A 22,018-nucleotide genomic window follows, 5' to 3' on the forward strand; every position below is an offset into this window, starting at 1 on the left:
TTGCCTGGCTATTTAAAAATCACATGTTTGTGCAGGATGTCCCCTGACGACAGTGTTTTTAACTCACTTGGAACGTGAGAACAAAGAAAGTACCTACCACCAACATTTATCTATTGGAAAATAAAAGAGAAATTGCAGTGGAAATGCTGCATTAGTGCACTTGAACTTAGGTGCTGACAAAGTTGAACCTCAAATCATTTTTATATCTCTTCAACACCTTAAATCCTCCATGAAAAGTAAGAAACACACTATAAAGAGTGCAGCAGTTGCACATCCAAGTGCTAAAACATTATGGAAACAAAGACAGTGAAGCAGAGGAGATAAAGGATAGTTTGAAGGAAAGCAAAACACCCAATTTTAAACAGAAGCACACTCACACAATTGAGGCTACTGGGAAACATTTCTGTGGCCGTCAAGACAGGATGTTCTGCAGATTGTGAAACTCGAAAAGCATTGAACAGAAACAGTTTCTATCTCTTATGGTTACAGGAAGTTATTTCTTTTAAATTCCTTTGAGGCACATTTGGAGATGAAGTACATGGTGGAGAGACTGAGCAATGTAGTTGGACGTTACACATTTATTCAGTGAAGTGAATCCGGTAAAAAAAAAATTGCTAGGCCACACAGACAGAAGCATTGAAGTCATTCCTTCGTCTTCCTGTCTTCTTTCCTCCAGATATATATTTGTTTTCTTGTCTGGAGAATTTAGTGGCAAATTCAGTCATATTTATCCTGCGCATTTAGAGAGACAAAGGTGTTTGAATAGGAGACAAAGAAAAAATCCTCTATATGACCTCTTCTACTAGGCTGACGCAGGTTTTTTTAAATGATGTGCTAATTCTATCATGGTTCATAATAACCTGCATTAATGATTCTCCCCTTGAGGAATCAAATCCCAGCATCCATCTTTCCTCTCTATCTAATAATACCTCTCACGTCCTCACTGACTTTACCTTGACAGCCTCTCATGATACATCAGCAATCCACTTGCAGTCAAAGAGCTTTGAAATGTGTTTTGATGGTTGTTATTCAGAGGTCAGAGAAATGAACTCGCTGCCTTCATCTGATTCGATTTGATTTACTTTTGGTGTAGCAAAGCCAAGACAATAGAAGCAATGATGAAATACCTTTCTCACTAGATTTGTTTTTTCTGCCCGTCCTGTATCTAGAACGGATCTGAGGTCAGACATTCAAAAAAACAGCAGCAGGCCTGCAGCTGGAGGTGATTCAGGCGCTCAGAAGGACGCTTTTAGCAGGACCGACACTTACCAAAACAATTGCTTTCACACATATAATGTACCTGAAGTGTAGTCAGCTACATCCACCCACGGCCCAAATAGCTGAACCAAATATATTAGTATAGACCAGATTAATGCTGGAGAGGCATGAGCGTTAGCTCCATCTTCCGGTTCTCCACCTTTTTATATGATGAGCTTCCTTAAATAGAGGCCGATGACAGCCAACCCCAGATTTCACTCTTGTTGTGGAGAGAACTTTGTCCACTTGACATTTAGCCTCACTATATTTTCACAATTTTGTGGCTACCTCTTGGATGTGATACGATCTAGTACCTAGACCTCACCACTCACTTCTAGTGGGTCATATGTGATTTTGTTTACAGTCTATACTTTTAGGGGGATAATTCCTCTCACTCTGCCTTTTTAATGTCTGTGAGAGAAAAAAAACGACATGAGTAATGCAATATGAGCACTAAAAAGGTAAAAATGTGTTCAAACAGAAAGTGAAGTCACACAAACTTGCCTGCAGGACTGTTTGTGCAGTCTGTTTATTGCACCGAACAGCAAATGTACTGGGCAGCCATTGGCTGTCAGGAAGCCAGAGACAAATACGTTGACTGTGTTTGTGTTCAACTGGCCAACTTTGGACGTGTCTGAGACGATGTGTCAGATTGGTCAATATTTGCTCATAACATGCAAAATGTCTTTTCAAAAATAAACTTAAACACATGTTGCCAACCCAAGTTAGTTGTTTGGGTTAAAATAAGTGTATGTTATGTAAAATTGGTAGTAAGTAGGATACTGAACTTACTAAACAAAACTACGCTAAATAATTTTGTTTTCATGTGGGACACGGACATCGGCCTCCTGGGTGAAATTCCTGTGTTTGTTTGAACCATCCGAAATTGCCCCCCGTCTGCACTTCGTGGAATTTGTTGGTCTTTATACCATCAGTTGTTCTGACATGTAATAATGGTAGCTGATGGGTTTACATTGCCGTTAGCTGAAAGTATCAGAAGCTAAACGGTGCCTCGGTGTCAGATGCTGAGGGCTACTGATCAAGCTTACTTGACGAATTGGGAGTAACAATGGGTTGCCTAAGCAACTAAGTAGCTATTAGGTGTATCTTTAACCCTAAATTATCTTTCTTCCCAATTAGCTTGCAGGTCATATAGCTAGCTAATGGTTTGCTTATCCAAAAAGTAAGTAGAAAGCTAGACTGATTTGTTGTCTTTGGAAATACCTTATTAGACATTTACCATATTGTAATAATGGCACAGTAGTTTTGCTAAATTGCCAACGGGCTTCCATGATAGAAGCAGCTGTCAATGTGCAACCATCTTTGGTAGCTTTAAAACCTTCTTTTTAAAGCGTATTGTAACCAGATATGTCAGATTTGGTCAAACATGGTTAAGGAGATGTAAAGCGTGGCTCATCTCTCTCATCTCCAGAGGAGTAAACATTGTTATGCTGTGCAGCTCCCCTTCCTCTGCCAGCCAAGGTCACTGGCATGGATGAGTCAGCATCACAAACCCTGCCGTCACACTCTACTTCCTTTTTCAACCCTCAGCCTCTCTTTCTCTCTCTGCAATTTCAACCCCTCTCTTTCTTTCGTGCTGGCCGCCTCAGTCTCTCCCTTCATCTTTCTGATTCTCACCTTCCTCCACCCTCCATCCTGCCTCCCTCTCTCTTCCATCACATGGGGATTATATTTCTTGAATTTCAGTATTAAAAAAAAGAGAGGAGATCAAGTAGTTCCTTGCCACCACGAAAAAGAAGCCCAACGCTGACCTCAATTCTCAGTTCACTTCTTATACTTTTCTTTCGCCTTTTCTTTGCCTGAGGAGAACTTCAAAGTGCTGTGGGAGAGGTAGGGGTCTGGTCGCCAGGTGGACATCAGAGGACATCTAGAAATATTCCAGCATCTCCCAGCATGAAAGTGTGCCAGAGTGTGTGTGTATGTGTGGTCTTTCTGAAAATCAGTCGAGGAAACGGCATGATGAGATATTTTATAGTCAGTCACACTCCTCACACCTAACTGGCTGGATGCAACATAGTTCTAGTTCTCCAATTGCAGGTCAAGACAAATTTCAGGGCAAAAACAGGACATTTTGTACAAAAACAAATGTATCTTTATTTACCTTCAATTTGTAATATTAGCAGCTTCCTCCAAGGTTTAGTCATTCAGCACAGCCTGAAAAGAAAGTGTGACGTTCACCTTTCACATGTTTGCAGTTGAATTCCTCTCAACTACACCTACCTACCACTCACACAGGATGACAAGTAGGAGTTGTGTTGTTTTGGAGGAACGTGTGAGAAAATATATTTAGATTACAAATGCAAAATTTCCTCCAGAAATGGGTACATACTTCTTGATGGAAGAACTGAAATGTAAACTGAAACTTGACTGGTTGGCGGAGGGATACAATCGTGATGAGGTCATTCTACTTTTCAGTGCATGTCAATAAACTGTAAATAATACCATAAAGTTGCCATCTTACAACCATTTACAATTGTATGTACAAATATGCCCTTGGATGTACGCAATCCTTGAACATTAATTTACATAATATAAGCAGTGAAACTTATTGGGATTTACCAATAAGATGGAGGCTAGAATGATTCTCGCTGTGAATTTCCCGGGTTGTAAAATCCTCTATTATTAACTGCTGTGCAGTATTTAAGCGTCTGATAATCCTTCACACTCATTACTTACTCAGATTTAATTTCCTGGATCATTTTTCATCGTCTCACTAGTACCTGAAACCCAACCACTGCAAATCATCCCCCTGCATGTATTTCCATCAGTGGTCCAGGTCAATATGCGTACTGAGAACTCATGAAAGCTTGTCTCTTTTCCAATGGGGACATACTACAGACACGAGATTTGCTTAGTTTGTTTGTATGGTATGGATCTGGAATTGGTGAAATCTCAATACAGTCTCATGCACTGCAGTTTGGGAAACATAAAATTTAATTGACTGGTTTTCGTGCTGTGCAACATTAACTGTCCATTTGTTTTGGAGACTATCAGTCGAGATGACGTTAAGCTACTAAAAAAAAACACAACAAAAGCTCTTAGTTAGGTTCAGGAAAACCATCACAAATGCACACTACAACACTTTGGGACAAACCCTGGACTCGTGGTTGACAATTCTATGTTGTTGGACCCCTAAACCTCGCCACCCCGCCTGCCATAAGTAGTATTTCTCAATATGTAATACTACTTTACTAGCTCTGGTTGTTGCATGGTCACATGGATGTGTTTAACTTATGTATCCGCAAACAATTCTCCTAATTAACTTCACCTTTGGCATTGTTTTCAAGCTGAGCAAGAAGAAAAAACTCAATAGATTGCATTTCCTGACTATCTCACAAAGTGCCGTGAGACTGGGCTAATATCTATAGCTGAAAATGTAAAATAATCAGAATTATTTGGCGTTCCAGGCTTTTGTGTAAGTGTACTTTTCATTTGCAGTTAGCATACAAAACCACAAACGCTGAATAAAGAGATTTCTCATTTTTCTTATTTTCTCTTTTATGAGTGAGATTGAGAAAGTCAAAACACAATGAGGTCACAGAGAACAGTGAGAGCCAAGGTTCATAATGCAGCCATACATGCTTTTGATAAAGCGATGTCATAACACAGAGAAGCTGTATCATTAACAGCATGCTGCAAATTCATGAGCCCGAGGATGAATGTGGACGCCATCTATGAAAGGATAGGAAATGGTTTATTATATGCTATCTCATAATTACAATGGTGGGTTTTATAGAGCTGAAGAAAGAGAGAACAAAGAGAGAGAGATTGTTCATCAGGCTTTTATTCACAATCTGAATCAATTTTATTACCAACTGTCATTGTGCTTCCAGATGGGATGATGGTGAATAAATCAGATGTGGAACTTCCCATCAGAGTTTGGAGCTGGCGCTGCGACAGGATTTGAAAGAGATGTGTTGATGCTCACATATTCGTGCATCTTTATTCATCTCCTCTTCCAGTCAAAGATGTGTATTGGGGCCGGTTTGGCTTTGTAGTGGAGCATTTTTTAACTTTGTTCTTTTCTTAAGTTCTTTTGTGTTCACCAAGTCTCACTGAATGTTTAAAATATGAGGAACACCTGGTCTCTTGGAAATAGGAAGGAAAATATAGGAGACATAACAATTGAATTTGAAGGATCAAAGGTATGATTTCCTAATTTAAAATTCCCTCTGTCTACTTCCACTAGACATAAGTACTTTTAAGCCTTAAGGGGAGAAGGTGAATAGGGTCAAAACAACAACTTATAGATATTATCATGAAACCTCCCCAGTTGATTACTTACATAAATAGCATTTTTTAAATATTTTATATATGCAAATGAGGCATTATCATATTAAATATGTGTTTTCCAGAACAAAAACCTGAACATTGGATACCGTTCACTCGATAAAAAATCCTTCTCAACAAATATTTTGAGGTGAATACAAAATTATAAAATGTGAGGATTTCTTTTTTCTATTTATTTTTTGTGCCTTTGCAAAATTTATCAAGCATCACTTAAAATAATGAGGATTTTTGGATATTAAACTCCAACCTCTCAAAGGAGACCAGGACCCTGATGTAATTAAAAATGTTTTAAGAGAAATAACTACTTTATTTTGGGCTATGTCATTAACGAGCTTGTGCTGAAAGTAAGGTGGCTGCTTGTTAAGGATTTTAAGTATCAAAAGTACATAAGGGTTAATTATGCTCCCTGGGTGAGCTCATTTTACCTGCTTACATGCCGGCTGGTAAATGTGTTTACATGACAACGCCATGTGTTGTGTGTTTCAATCTTTATCTTCAACTACTTTTAATGTTCAACATATGTAGTGGAGTACAACGTGTCCCGCTAAAATGTACTGTAGTAGAATATATGTATTAGGCAGTATAGAAATACCGAACTACAAGTACCTCAACGTTACTAGATTAAATGCACCTATTTATGTACTGGATTGTACGAAACAGGCTTTTTCCCCACACTTGTATATGCACATTTAGCAATTGCAACCTAATCTGAGCCATGCAGAGCCCCACAGTCGTGCTCTGTATGTACACACTGTCTCTGCTCCTGCATGGCCACTCATGCTGTGAGAGGGATCGGCACGAATTGCATTTTCATATTTCACACGTTTTAAAAAACATCCAGAGCCGCACAAATCCGAGCCACAGGGTGATGCGGGGTAGGTCTTCGCAATCTCATGTATGAATAATGGTGTTAGTTATCATTGAAATCAGTCCCCCCACCCTCCACACACACACACACACACACACATGTGATCGATGAGTACACTCAGAGTGCAGCAGAGAAGGATGAGGCGATGCTGATTATGCATAGCGGGAAGCCTTGGATCCATCGAGCTAATTCACAGGCTTTCCAAAGCTATCAAGAGGATTGAATCATAGTTCCTGATATTAGTGTTTAGAGGCAACATTGGAGCTAAAAGCACAACTGGGGGGGGAGCAAAGCCTTGGGTCTCAGGGATCAACGTGCATGCATAATGCTGAGGATACATACCCAAGGAAGATCTCAACCGGCTTAGCTGAATGCCATTTTTTCATGGCAATGCTTATTTCAGGAGGTGATGCCGGTGCTCTCAAAGGAGCTCTGAGCTTTGGAAAGATGACTTTCCTCAAAGGTCATACTGCAATCTGGGAGATTCAGACTTCCTGTTTACATAGGCAAAAAACACAAATTCTAATTGAATTTTCCATCTATGTACTGTATATTCATCTCAACTGAGCTTTTTCAAAAACTCATGCCAGCAGATTAGCTTTTTTAGCAGTGTCCCAATTCCTTGTCAATAAAAGAAAAGTCTCTGCTAATAAAAACAAAGTTGTTGACCCACTTGAAGAACTCCCAAGTATACTGAAATACTTGAGCCTGTAAAGCTCCGTAGCATATTTTCTTCTCTCTTTCGACAGCTCGGCGAGTCAAAAACGTGGGAGTCTTTGATTCTTAACCTCTCACTGCTTTAGTCTATGACTTCGAGTGCTGTTTTATTTATTTTACATCGATATCAAGATGCCTCTTGTCTCTATTTAAGCCTTTTAGATGAGATCCATATCAAACAGGCAATTGCAATGATCGGCTCATTGATTCCTAGATGAGAGACCCACAAATTGTGTAAAATGAGAGCCATTTCAAAAGCTTTTATTGTATTAACTGGAAAGAGTTTTTCAGCTGATGAGGAAGAGGGTTTTTATTGTGGAGCTGAAGAGAGAGTCACATTAACATTATAGTCATGAGGGAAATACTGTGAATTCAAAGGCAAATCTACGATGATGCTTTGTCCTAAACGTAGCTCTCAGATGACAGATGAAGTAAATCATTTTCCATTCATGCATGTGGCAAGACATTACGTTACAAAATGAAAGGTTTAGGGAACAAAACCTCTTCATTAGGTTTTAGAAGACTGTCACAAACGTGTCACTTAAGAACAAGACTTTGGGACGATCCACTGCTCACCCCGCCCACCATAGTCTTTCTCAATATGTGTCATATGTCACTAGATCTGCCCATTGCATAGTCACGCTTTCATTTGTGTTACCACAAAAAAAGGATCTGAATTTACTTTCAATTGACACTGTTTTCATGTTGAGCAACCTCCCAAAAAATTGTTAATGGTTGTCCCTGAACACAACAACAATAGATAGTATTTTGGACTGAGACTGGGCTTTACATACACAGTAGCCATGACAAATTCCTCATTGGTATAAAATCCTTCCTGGCAATGAACATGCTTCTGATATATAAATCCATGTCAAGTATCACTATTCAATGCTGTTATTACTTAGTTATCAACAGCTGCTTGAACCTACTGTAGATGTCTTTAGGATCATTTCCGTTTCAGACATATTTTATTTTCATGTTCATGTGCAGGAGAGAAGGAATGTTGATGAGTCAACCTTCTATCACATCTCAGGTAGTTAGAAAGTGCATTAATAGAACACATGGACATGGATGTGAAGATTTCCGAGTGTGATAGATCAAATCACTAAAAATGCTTATGAACTCCGAATGCACAAAAAGTTAAAATGCAACATTTATTATAAAATCATTGGAAAACTTTCTATGCAATTGGAGTCTAATTAGTTGAAAAATGCATTCATTTATTTGTATGTGTCACTTGTGCACTGATCTTCTCAAAGGTAATTATTAGTAACCAATTATTTAGCTCCACAAAGAGTTTAACGAATCTTCACATCTGACTCGGACATAATTGCTTTCAGGTATCCTGCCTGACAGAACAAAGCAAACAGCAGCAGCACACAACAAACCTTGAGTTAATCATTTGTGTGAGATCGGACCAACCACATCTCAGTGATTTTATTTGCATGTGTGGTTATAACAAAGCTTCAAAGAACAAATTTTAAAAGTTATATTACAGGCTACCAGTATAAAAGCTGCTTTCTCTGATACCTTTTTGATCAGAGATATTTATGAAGGTCCATCATTCAGTCAATCAAAACACTGAGAGGAATAATAGCTTCAGTTAATGAACAATTAGTACCTAGATAGAAAAGTATCTTCACAACGTTATTGACTTGTTATTGAGCATCTTCATAATAGAGCAACCTTGTCACCTAAAGATTGCGCTCCCATACAACTAAACTGCACGCTCCATTAAGTTATTTTCTCCTGGATTACAGTTGCAGTTTTGTGGTTATGAATTGAAACAAAACAAAGATGCAACAAAACGTATTGGACCGGTTTAGTAAACCGTCATAGTTGTGCTGTTCCACCCATCCATCCCAACCTCCTCCCTGTGCACACTTTGATTAGGAACCTATTTGTGTTACGTCAAAAAGTAATCCAGGAAAAATGTTTCCCTCGAAACATATTTAACATTTTTAGAAGACCAAGCTGAATAGAGAGCTGAAGGGAAAATGTAACTTCCAGGTGGCATAGAAATACTACAGCTACAAAGTCGCAAAGAACTGTAATGTTTGTTATTCTAACACATTAATATGAATGTTTTCCATAGTCTTCGACAGCTGTTGTAGCCTTTACTATCAATTATTGACATATATTATACATACATTATTGAAAATTCAACAATCAAACACAAAGTTAAGGTGTCACATTCTTAACAATGTGCTTGCAAATGTGTGAAGATTATTAAATGCTTCTTGACATAATTTGGTGTATTACTTTAAGCACTGGAGAATAAAAAGGTTGTGATAAACCAAGAATGGACATCTGGAAGACACCATTTATGTTCAGTTTCTCAGTTTTTTTTTCCAGACTGATGGTTTATAAACTTGGACGTAATTGACATGACATCAGAGGTCACTAGCCTGCAGCTCATTGAACTGTCAAGACAGATGGACAAGGTTTAAACTCTGAGAGGAAGTGACAGTTCAAAGATAGTGCTTCCCATCAACCTGCAAGTATTTTAGTATTTTATTGATCAGGAGAACTGTTCCACCAGACTGGGATGGCATGGTGGAAAATCACGTTTATCACAATTGTCAAGGTGGAAATAACAGGTGTGTATCACGCTTACTTATTAATAAGCATTGCACAATATTGTTTTATTATGCTTCTATTGAGCTTAAGAGATCAAATAATCCTTTATTAGTCCCACGATTACACATTTATATCTTATATACTATGTCAAATTTATGGCACATGACCACCACCAATAACACCATCCATCCATTGTCTACCGCTTATCCTGTATTCAGGGTCACGGGGGGGCTGGAGCTGATCCCAGCTGTCATTGGGCGAAGGCAGGGTACACCCTACAGGGCAGCCCCCCCCCCCCCCCCCCCCCCCCCAATAACACCAATAAAAGAGTATTATTTCATTATAACTGTAATTTAAAGTTAGAGTCAAGGTAACGTTAAACAAGCTGCGCGGGCGGGGAATGTTAGAAAACTCTACAAGGGTACACAATGTCCAAATCATTGGTATGTATTAAACCCAAATGCTTGTCCAATGCACAAACTATTTGCACAATCCTTCATTATGTTAAGAAAGTGGGCATTAATATCTCTATAAATGAATCAAACAACAATATAGTGTACATATATAGAAGGTAAGCACAATATATGCTAACAATTTTATATAGCAAATGATTTTATATAATTTGTAGTTTTCTGTGGCAGTTTCTGCATTAACTGAGCACTTCTACATGAAATGGATCATGCACTTCTATCAAATGACAACTTTTAAACTATAATTCCTATATGAACACAAGAAATATCACTTTATTTGACCGTTGTGTTGTTTCACTGCTTCATTAAACCAATATAAATTGATACAATGGTAGCTTTTCAAGTCAATTCAAAAAGGGCAGCATGTGACAATGTAGACTTCATGACTCCCTTATCATTCAAATGATTTACTGAAATTGAAATTTAAACGTTAATTTGTACTACCAATTCTGTAAATTTCCCCAACACTGCTACATAATTGAAATACATATATATTTTAAAAGTAATCTATGAATTAAAATCTATTACAGATCCTGAAATGTGGTGACTCTGCGGTGGGTAGAATCCTTGGGGTTAGCCTGCCGCAGCGTTGCCTCCATGACTCATTACTACAACCACTCCCGAGTAATTGCTTCTGAAGTTCTGCGATTGCTCTCCATGATCTTTGGCACGCGACCAAATGTGCCACCCCGAGCTGTCGTGGATTGTTAGAGCACTCTCCAACACAGACACAGCAGCACTTATCTGAAGAGCCAGAAGAAGCTATCAGACCTACATACAAAGCCAGTTATAATAATAATGGATTCGATTTGTATGGCACTTTTTAAGACGCTCTGACAGGGTTCCAGGTTCCATTCATTCACACACAGTCATAGTAGTAAACTACGATAGTAGCCACAGCTGCAGACTGACGGAAGCATGGCTGCCATTCTGCGTCTACGGCCCCTCCGACCACCAACTCAAACATACAGCAGTCATACACATTCATACGAGGCAAGCTGGGTGAAGTGTCTTGCCTAATGACACAACAACCGTGACACAGTGACAAGGGTGGGGATCGAACCGCCGAGCCTCCAAACATTGGCCAACCCGCTCTTTTGCCTTTTGTTATCATGACAATAATGAGCCCGCCTGTGATCAAAATTACTGTCATAGTGACATCATCCTTGATATCTTCCACAGAAAGATAATTGTTGCCTTAATGGTTTGTAGTTATCCAAGAAAGCTTTCATGGTTATAATTGATGAGTGTTGAGACAGCGAGTATGACATCAGCACCTCGCTCAGCTTTTACTATGACAAAAGACTGGAGTGGCTATACCTTGTCCTCGAATTTCATAACATTGAGCAGCCAAATTGTCTGTGCAATTTGGCTGTGATATGTGTTAGGATTTCTGATCTAGTCATAATAACCTGATGGTTACCTAAGTTTTTCAGGTGAAGAGTTTGACTTTAATAAGATAATTAATATATAAAAAGCAATAAATGGGGAAAAATGCCGTTGGAAACCTTGCATATACGTGCGCTCTAGAAAAATCGTCTGATATGCTTGGTGTCTAACACGTTGTAAGGATCACTTTTACAAACTGGGATTTGCATCTTTCTTGATCAGACTGAGTTCTTGGATGCACCGCCGGTATTATGTTCAGCACTTTGATCATGAAGCTTGAATGTAAACTTTGATTTATTCTGTGTGTGTGTGTGTGTGTGTGTGTGTGTGTGTGTGTGTGTGTGTGTGTGTGTGTGTGTGTGTGTGCGGACGGATGGTTTTCGTTCTTTCATGCCAACGTCAGAGGTGATAAATGTACCCTGTCCCTGCTCTCCCATCACCAAGGCCAGACTCTGTGAGGCTGTCTTCCAATGATAATGGTTGTGAACGGATGATAAAGCACAGGAATGATGTACCTCTATTGCCTCCATTACCCATGCACCCCAAAGATTTATTGGGGTATGCTGTGGGGGGAGGGATGGGGGGGTCCTCTTCACTACCAGCACATGAAAAATCCTGCGTTTCTGTCTGCATTGCCAAATACTTCAACTACTGACTTGCTTCCAGTTTTTCTCTTGCTCTGCTGCTGAGGTTCAGTTGTGCACCTCCATGTCCACTGGACTAACGGCACTATTAAGTCAATGTTGTTAGGTTTATTCCTTCTTCAATTCTTATTTGTTTTTAAATTACATTTAATCCTGCAATACAAAACATGTTGTCTAGTTGTTGAAATGTCCTTGTGATTAAATCTGTTGGTACCCGCCCTCTTCAGCAAACAAAAAAATGTTCCTTCGCCATGAATGCACTCTACATGCTCTTTGTTTGATGATGGCATGTTTTCATCAATTTATTTTGTCTCTTCTTTCGTCTTTTTGTCTATATCATTTGTATTTTGTATATTTATTGTGCTCCTTAGTGTTTCTTGGCTCTCTCTATGGACACTGGTTTAGGGCTATCTCACTACGTGCATACTTTCTGTAAGCCTCCATTTCTGAAGAGGGAATTACCCACAAAGCATAGCGTTGTGACATCAGGTGTAATTTAAAAACAAAGAGGATGGATAATGAGTGTTCAGACTGGCATATTGCATTAACACTAAGAATTGAAGACGGAACATAAAACACATGAAATCAGCGAAATGCGAACAGATGCTTTATTACACATCTGGTTTATTCATCAACCTTTTATATAAATTTGGCTTATTGAAGCTGTTTTGACGAAAATGAGCTTGTATTTGACGGTTACCTCTCGTCCGACAAGGCAAGAAGACATTCAATCAGGAGGTAAAAAAATGTGAAATAAAAACCCACAACTGTGGATAAAATGTTTTGTGTCATCGAAGTTATAGAGCTGTCTCATACCGTTTCAAGCCCTTGCAGCCTCTCGCACTCAACCTTCCCAGGTGACGTCAACTGATTGACAGCTTCAGCACCTTTGTTAAGTTTGAACAGTTAAGCAGTGGTTTTTAACCCAAACCCTGCAATAAAACTTAAAGTAAAGTACATCCACTTTTCACATTACATACTCATCCAAGTAATTAAAACTGAAAAATACTGCATTGCCAAAAAGAGTAATGACAATAATCTTTTCAGATAACATCCTTCAGCTCCTATTCTTCACAAGAACATAATGAAGGTTCCGACATAGTCAAACCTCCCCACTACACACACACACACACAAAAAAACAAAACATTACTACTAGTAAAACATTGCTGTATAAAACCTATGCCTTTTTCTAGTGCAGTTATTACTTCTTCCTTTAATCTACTTAGATAAATTGTATCAGTACTGGTAGTCGTTCAGTTTTCTTCTCAAGGCCATTTTGAAAGGCACCTTTTTCACAATATTAAGGTACAGGGAATGAAAAGGAACTTGGCACAATTCCGCTATAAAATAATATTCCCCTGGTCAGCTTGTCACTCTGATGCAGAAGCAGGGCTTTCTCTTTTTCTGTGTTGTTCAAGCTCTCCAAGGACAACTGTGCCAAAAGCCAAACCTGTCTCACTGATTGAGTCAATAGTCGTCAAGGACCACCGCAGACAGCTCAGTGTGACAAATGACTCAGTGCTGCTTTAACAAAAGTTTCTTTTTCCCCATTGTTTAAAAGTCTGACAGATAAAACTTTTGTGTAGTGGTTGAAACACAGCCTCAGTTCTTTTAAAGCATCACAATGAACTATCACAATGAAACTATGACACCTACGTGGCCTGGAAGACGTTGGTGATATACATTTTGTCACTTCTTCATAAACATCCATACTGATTCTACCTGAACAAGTCTTTTCATTCAGTCAAGGCAAATTCAAAAGCCATAAACAACACACAAGCTGTGTGATGATTCAGGTTTGTTACTCCAATGAATTGTGAATTTCATACTTTCCTAGTCGTCAACAACCTTCAGTGGGCGAGGAAACATCAGCCATCTTTATTTCAACTTACAAGGAACTTTTAACTGGGTTTGAAACACTGAGGCCTCTATATGACCTACATAAGCAAATCATCGAAGATAATATTGCTATTTCTGTATAGTTATATATTAAAATGAGAAGAAACCCATTATGACACACAGGTTCACCAGATTCCAGCTGGGCCTCCAGCAGTGACCAGCCCACCACCCACAGACCCACATCCGGCCTGCAGTCGAAGGTGGCAGCGGGAGGTGCTGCTCATTTTAGTTTGTCTTTTAATATGGGTCCGGCCACATAGGGTAATTCTTCCTCTGGTGTGCATTATGGACATTCTCCGAAACCAAATGAAGCACATTGGCCCACAAATTGACACAAGCTAGGACTGCATCACCTCGGGTCCCGATGGGCTTCTGACGCAGGCTGACTCTGCCCCTTTCCAACCGAGGCACTGACCTCATACGCATTCACAATTTGCTACATGTATAACTGCAATTGCTCCAAAAAAATGGCAAAAAACGTTATGGTTGTATTTGCGCTTGATTATATTATTAACGCAAAAATCAAATGAATGATGATGCACAATTCATGGTGCTCTCATCAGCTGCATTCAATTCTTTGTAAATTTGCCCTTGAGAGAGAGAAGAACACGTCTAATATATTCAGTCTTCTCTCTGTACTCAGCCATGTTGCTCTCTGCTTTACGGTAAGGCTCCCTTGGTGGTCTTCACACTGAGTTTTGGGACCACCTTCCTCTCAGCCCGGGGCAGGAGGCTGATGATGATGGTCTGGTTGGTTGGTGTGGGCCTTCGGGGACCCGCCGGCCGACAGCCGCGGGACTGCCGAGGACTGATGACAGATGGGAGAATGGAACACACAGTCCTTGAGCTGGTCCCGCTGTTTCCTCTCTCTTGCTTCATCACTTCTACCTTTTTTTTCTGCAGTATCTCCCGTTCTCCCTCTGCTTCTCACAACACCCTTGCACTTATATTTTATATTGCTCTAAATCGGTTCCTCCGTTTCTCGTCTCATCTTCATTTATACGTCAATTTCCTCGTATCTTCCATCTCTTCCTTTTAACTTTTCCCTGAAATGGATTTCCCAGTTGCAATCATCATTCTCTCTCTCTCTCTCTCTCTCTCTCTCTCTCTCTCTACTTAATTCCCCTTCACTGTCCTTTCTTTCTCTTTCCTGAACACCCACTATTCTCTTTTCTTCTCTGGTGTCCTTGTTACAGAGTTGTACTTTGAGCTTGTCCTTCTCTTTTCTTTTATCATTTATACACATTCTCTCTATCAATCCCTCTAACTTTCTGTCTTGTAGAGGTAATAATTGTTCACACACTCATTGTAGTTAACCTTTACTGTGTCCTTGTTTGCCCTCTGTCTTCAGTCTCAACTGCCTCTCTCAATCTGCCTCCTCCCCTCTTTCCATCCTTCCTCCTGTGCATTTGGGCTCCACAGGGGACACTTCTCATGTGGTCTCACCCGTTCATCAGCACCGAACACACAACTCACGCACGCACACACACAACACACACACACACACGTTTAAATGCTGCCGGTGCTGAAACGCACCTGGAGGACACACACTTGATTATACTCTCTGCTCTGACAGCGCACAGCGGCTGTGCACACTCACACTTGGACAGATGCATAGTGGGAATTAAGTGCTGTACATTGTGTTCTCATTCTTTAACACCCAGCAGGGACTCATCCTCACACACACACACACACACACACACACACACACACACACACAGATACTTCCAGACACGCTCTCCTCATGTTTTCACACATTCTCCAAATCTTAAACCAGCCTTTTATATAACTCTTCCCGGTTTAATCCACCGCATGACCCGACCATCCAATACTTCCAAACATCACCCTGATCCTTTTTCAATTCCGACGTACTCTAACAAAGCAGAGAAAGCATTTTTCTTCTTTTAACATTAGGCCCTGGGCCTCAGCTGACCTAAAAAGTTCCTTTTTAGAGCTGTAATGAGTTAGAATGGTGAACTAGCTCTCCACACTAATGGCAGTGATGTCATTAAACATGTTAGGTGTGTGCTGTGTAGTCAGTGACTACAGGAATTACTTTAAACATGGTTGTAGACAAATGTGCCGTGAACTTGTGAATATTCATGGTGTCTAATCCCAAAGTGTTCAGCCTTCATCCGGCGCCAACAGCAGGTTGGCATTTGTAGCTCAGACTAAAATGTTTGGATGAATTAGATTATGATTGCATATGAGTTGATGCAGACATGTTCTTCGTTAGCTTTGGTGCTCTTGATTTTTATTATTTATTTCCAACAGTTTATATATTCAATATACATAATCTATTTAAAAACATTGTTTTCCTCAGAGTGAGCATTATGGCCTCACAGAGATGCTTGTGTGGCTGTACATTCTTTCTTGAGCCATGTCGAAGACACCTTATCTACACTTGTAGAGCTATAATATTTTAGTGTTTTTAATATTTTACTAATTGAATTGTGGACAGAAGATGTAAGATTTGATGGTACATTGGATGTTTCACAAATCATTCCAGTCCAAATGTATACCAACGTAAGCTCAAGGAAACTCAAAATAAACTAAAGTTAAGGATGCCGCCTGGACTGATGGTGGAGATCCTGACCTGGTCTTTTCCATTGAAGATAATTGTGGATAATCCTGGACGATTATTGAACCTTCTTCCAGCTGGGAGCAGTTTTGATCTGGTGATCACAGAAAGCTGGTGTTCATTCATTCTCTTGTTAAGGGCATTTTCCTTTTATGGTTTCCTTCAGCCACTGACTCATATGGAGTTATTACTTTTATCTGCAGTTGCCTTTTACTACCATTCAAAGTAAACAAGTTGCCTTGTATCACTCTCATTGTAGTGAAGGAGTTATTCATTGTGCATTCTAATTAAGTACTTTAGACAGTGTTTCAGTGTTTTTCGAACCATAGCCATGGTTCTCAGCTTTACCTCTAGAGCATTCTCCCTTTGCTCACCGTTCCCAGACTCCACAGCTGGCAGCATTTGATGACACCGAGGCATTTGGGTACGGCAACTGTCTCACGCTTTCTACACAGAAACTTTGTCAAAATCAGACGAGCTAATTATCCCTGAGCATCGAGATTAATCATGTGGAGGCCTTGGAGAGGCACTGCGACTGATGCCGTTTTATCTCTTGTATGTCAAATGTTGCAAAGAGGTAAACATCATCAGCAGAAGCCCTGAGATAAGAGGCTGATCTGTCTGATGTTCCAGCTGATGCATACGGAAATGTGCTTCTATTTTGAATAAGCGTAAGTAACAAAAAGAGATTACATTCATCGTCAGTTACTCCAATGTTAAAATGCTACATCATATCCATATTGTAACCCATTTTTCATAGCTAGCAGAAATTCATATTCCAGTATGAGTGGCAGTTCTAATGAGAAGGTGAAAATAGATCATACCTTATACCTTGTTAGAGCTCAGACTTTGAGAGATCCTCCTCCTCTCTTGCCATCATGTCGCGCTATTTTTAATTTCAATCTGCAGACTCTAAAGTTCAACCAGTTTTAATTTCAAAAGTTTCTCTGTTCAGTTTGGCCAAGTTAGACTTTATTATCTATGAAGTGAAGTGAGTCTTCTGATTTTCTGTATTATTGCTATGCATGCAAGTTTTAGGAAATCTCCTCAACCTACCAGCCACAGAGTCAGAGAGGAAGTTGACAGACCAATTCAGCAGTTTGGTTTCACAAGATAAAGAAATATTCTTTATGAATGATACTGCAACAAAACTAACTAGACAAGGTTCTGCTTTTATGATGAGAACACAAACATGAGATTGATACTAGATGAGACTGATGATATGAGGCCACCATTTGTGATTCAACTCAACATGAATATAACTTAATGTGAAAACACTTGGTTTAGACTTTCATCATCACTTATTTACAGTAGGTGAACATGTGTATCATCTAACTGTATATTTTACACATGTCACACTGACATAAAAAAGCCTGGAGACGATGAATGTAAGGCCTTATTAACATGCCAACATGTCAAGTCGTCTGCACACTCAGGAGCCAACATGTCTCTTTATTAATTAGCAGTCACCCTGCTCCCTATCACTAAGGACTGGGGCTTGTCCCGGGTCTGCAACACAGCAAGTGAGAACAGCAGCCAAGAACCTCAAGGTCACCGCTGTCTCATCAATGTTCATGGCGGAAGCAGATGGCTGTGTCTTTGAGTTGTTCCTCCGGAGAGCGTGTGAGGCTCAGCGTAGCAGCCGGGCAGACAATCAGGGCACGGTTAGTGAAGGGAAGTGTGCAGGACTCAGGGCAGGGAGAGAGAGCCAGCCGTGTTTCAAATATGCCTGGTGTGGTCCAGGAGGTCCAGTTCTCATTAAAATGTATTTCCTGCAAGTCAGAAGTGAGCAGAGTGAGAGTTGCTGGTTCAAGGGTTGCTCGGGCCGCTGTTTGAGCACCGGCTGAATCCCAGCCACTGAGCTGGAAAGAAGAGCTAATGCCTCTGGGGCGAGAGCACACAACCAGAGCACCGTGTAAAGTAATGTTGAAAAGCACTGCGGGAGCAGCTCAACACGCTGGACGACACTCATGATTAGTCTGAGCATTTGAGCAAAGTAAAATAAGTCAGCGATGACTCATTTTAATTTACATCTGTAACTTAAGTAATGGGGAAAACATACTCAACCATGATGTGTTATCTAAACCTCAAATCATTTTGATGCATTTTTGTTTTGATTGAAATTAGAACGTTAACTAGGTGCTGAAAACTGTGACATCAATTCAGAAATGTTATTGAGAATGCAGTCATCAATCTTTATTGAGAAGGCAGTTTAGTTGTATGAGTACGACATTTTGACACAATGAAATGAGACAATGCAGACACACCAGCAACATCTGTGCACACATACAAACAGTATGGTTATCATTAGGTTGTGGCACATTAGGCCTACCTATGGTTAAGGTTACGCAGCTAAACAGAAGCACGTCCTTCATACCCTGAAGTGTGATTTAGAATTTTCTTTTGCCCATCTGGGCAGATTCAACATTTTGTAAAAACACAGATGAGCAGTGAAAATGGAGAACTTTGAGAATGTGGCTTTGCCGTGAGGAGAAACACACATAGAGTATAAGAAACACGAACAAATCCGTCAGCTCATGTCCATATGTTCTTCCTTGCAGAAAGTAAAACCGAGGCTTTACTCTCCACATCACTACAAGGACATACTTATTCCCGGATACAGCATGTCATTTGTTACCCGTAGGAATACACCACATGCAACACATAGACATCATACTGTGGATTTTTAATGAACAAGTCTTCATCAAGAAAGAGGATTTAATCATAATTCCATTTTTGCATATTTCTAGACTCTTTTATCATCATTGAAAAAAATAGGATATAATACTAAATATATGTTTGCTTGATCTCTTGTTGAGCATATCTAACGAGTGCAGACAGCAGATGGGATCAGTAGTACAGTGAACCCCAGTGGATGTTTATTATGGCGCTTTCAACAGCACTCAAAGCCTTTTGTTGGCAGGCCTTGACCCATAGTCCAAGTGGACGCTTTGCATGAGGATGTAAATTCCTGTCGGAGATAGCAAAGCGTGAGCGGCACAAAGGCAATCAAGAGAATCACTAATAATTCATTGCAGTTTCTTATCTCGGGCTCATGGTCGTGGCTCTCACCTCTTGTTCCATCTATTGTCACATTTGGCTCATGGTCTTTGGTTCAGTTGGGCGCCGATCGTGCTTCTCTCTCACTGGCCTGAAAGAGGAATTGAAAAACAAAGGAATGTCTCTTGAATTATCCAAATCTTAGATCTACCACTGTGCACACAGAATGCTTAGCAACAGCCGATGGCTGAGCTATTATGTGATTTACTTTGAATTGCCGGTGTCGGGCGTTAGAAGAATCCTGCTTGACATTTGGTTAATTTTTCACTTTTCTCTCTCGCTCTCTCTCTCTCCCTCTCTCTCTATCATGACTAACAACAGGGGCCACCAAAGACATGGGCAAGATGCTTGGTGGGGAGGAGGAGAAGGATCCTGATGCTGCGAAAAAAGAGGAAGAAAGGCAAGAGGCACTGAGGCAACAGGAGGAGGAGAGGAAGGCCAAATATGCAAAAATGGAGGCAGAGAGAGAAAACATCCGACAGGGCATCAGAGATAAGGTAAAACAACATTATGTCATCAACTGTATTAATGCGCATTATCAGAGGCCAACCTGGCTGTTACCACCATTCACACCGTTGGTCACCGACATGAATACAGGAAGACAACTTTGTAGTAGCTAGGTAGTTGTGTTGCCTAAACCTGTTTTTGTTTTCATTCCATAAAGCCAATTCTATTGGCTGATAACGTTCCATTGGATGTAAAAGAAATACCTCAATATAGCTACACTGAATGTCAACGTTTATTAATAGTGAAATGGTGGTGTTAAAACAATTACGTATACAAATAATGTAACTAGTGTAAATAAATAACCGCCCTTAGCGTACTTTCTTGTAAGATGTTACATAGGAAGCGTAACAACATTATGCGAAGGAATTACATTGGATGAATGCATGAAGGTTTTATTTAGAATGTGAGTAATACAAAACAAACAAAACAAAATAGTTGAAGCAATCAAAACTAAATTAAATAAAATAAATTACATATCCGAAAAGGAGTAGGAAGAAGCACAAGCTTATTTATTCCTACCCCTTACACACTACTCAATACATAAGCAAATATACTTGCATAAGTACATATTTCCAGCAATAGAACAATAAAGTATATAGTTATTGCATATGAATTTAATGGGTAGGAGTCTAGGAGTTGCTTGGACTGTATGATTCATTCAGAAAGTTGTAATAACCCTACCCCATCAATCATTCTCCTATTTAGTTGGCTTTAAACCGTTGCAGATTAGTCAGGTCTATAAACACGCCAAGATGTCTTTGATAAATTCACAGTTACTACTTAATTCATCTGTTATAAAATGTGAAGTGATGCCTGAAAGCATCTGCAGCTTGCAATCAGATATTCCTCTTGGCATTTTTAAGATTTCATTGAATATTTGACTTGAACACGCTTTGTGAATATGACAACTGTGAATAGTGAGGAGGGAGACGGAGCGATATGGTAGAATATCTTAGGAAAGTGTTTGATTGTTGCGAATGGCGAGGGACTGACTAAGCGTGACTGTCTTTCCTTCTACTGATGCAGGCCTTTGAGAGAGAGACCGACTGAGACAGATTGTGAGAGAACAAACAGAGTGGCAGAGAAGGAGATATCAACCAATCACATCAATGTTTTTCTTTCTTACAAAGTCAGGAGAAAACATTTCTCAGGTGTTGAACTAACACGTATGGATCCCCTGCTCAAGTCTTGTGCAAAGGTGTCAAGTTTTAAATGAGGATTTTATAGAAGTTCTTCTAAAAGGTTAATAAATGATAAACCTCTCCACGTTGGAATACAACTTAATAAAGTCAATCATTTGCAGAAGAGAACAGTGCATGTTATACTGCTGTAGACTGAATATTAAAGTCGAAAATTGAGTATGAATATGTATAAGGGTAAAACAAGATGTGGGAATAAGTTAGCTGGTCTGCTGTTATTGTAGCCATAAATATGCCAAGATTAGATGAGTCGGTGTATTAGACATTATCGCTGCTCTTTCTTCCGCCGACGTTTTTATTTGCTTAGCCTCCTGCTGATCGATGTCGTCTCGGCTTGACATAAGTGTTCTGGCAGGACCTGGTTTGGCATTTACTGCTGATGTTTTATTCTCGAGAAAGACAATTTGCACTCTAAGACCAAGGATCAGAAAGCAACATCTTATTAGCTGGTGGGGATGAACCACAAAGGGGTTTCCTGGCTGCAGGATTAATCCTTCAAATTCAGTGTTAAGTGAAATATTACGGTGTTTTTTAA

General features: G+C 39.8%; 1 protein-coding gene across 2 annotated transcripts in view; it reads left to right on the forward strand.

Annotated features, from left to right (window-relative positions):
• Positions 1-22,018, forward strand: part of LOC311014051 (complexin-1-like) — a 55,475-nt gene that overhangs the window by 24,425 nt on the left and 9,032 nt on the right. For both annotated transcript variants that reach the window (XM_084010409.1, XM_084010410.1), the window contains exon 3: positions 20,099-20,274. In XM_084010409.1, the coding sequence (XP_083866535.1) occupies positions 20,099-20,274 (176 nt within the window). The remainder of the gene's footprint in view (positions 1-20,098; positions 20,275-22,018) is intronic.

The sequence above is a fragment of the Eutrigla gurnardus genome (assembly GCF_963514095.1).
Source record: "Eutrigla gurnardus genome assembly, chromosome: 5".
Lineage (NCBI taxonomy): Eukaryota > Metazoa > Chordata > Actinopteri > Perciformes > Triglidae > Eutrigla > Eutrigla gurnardus.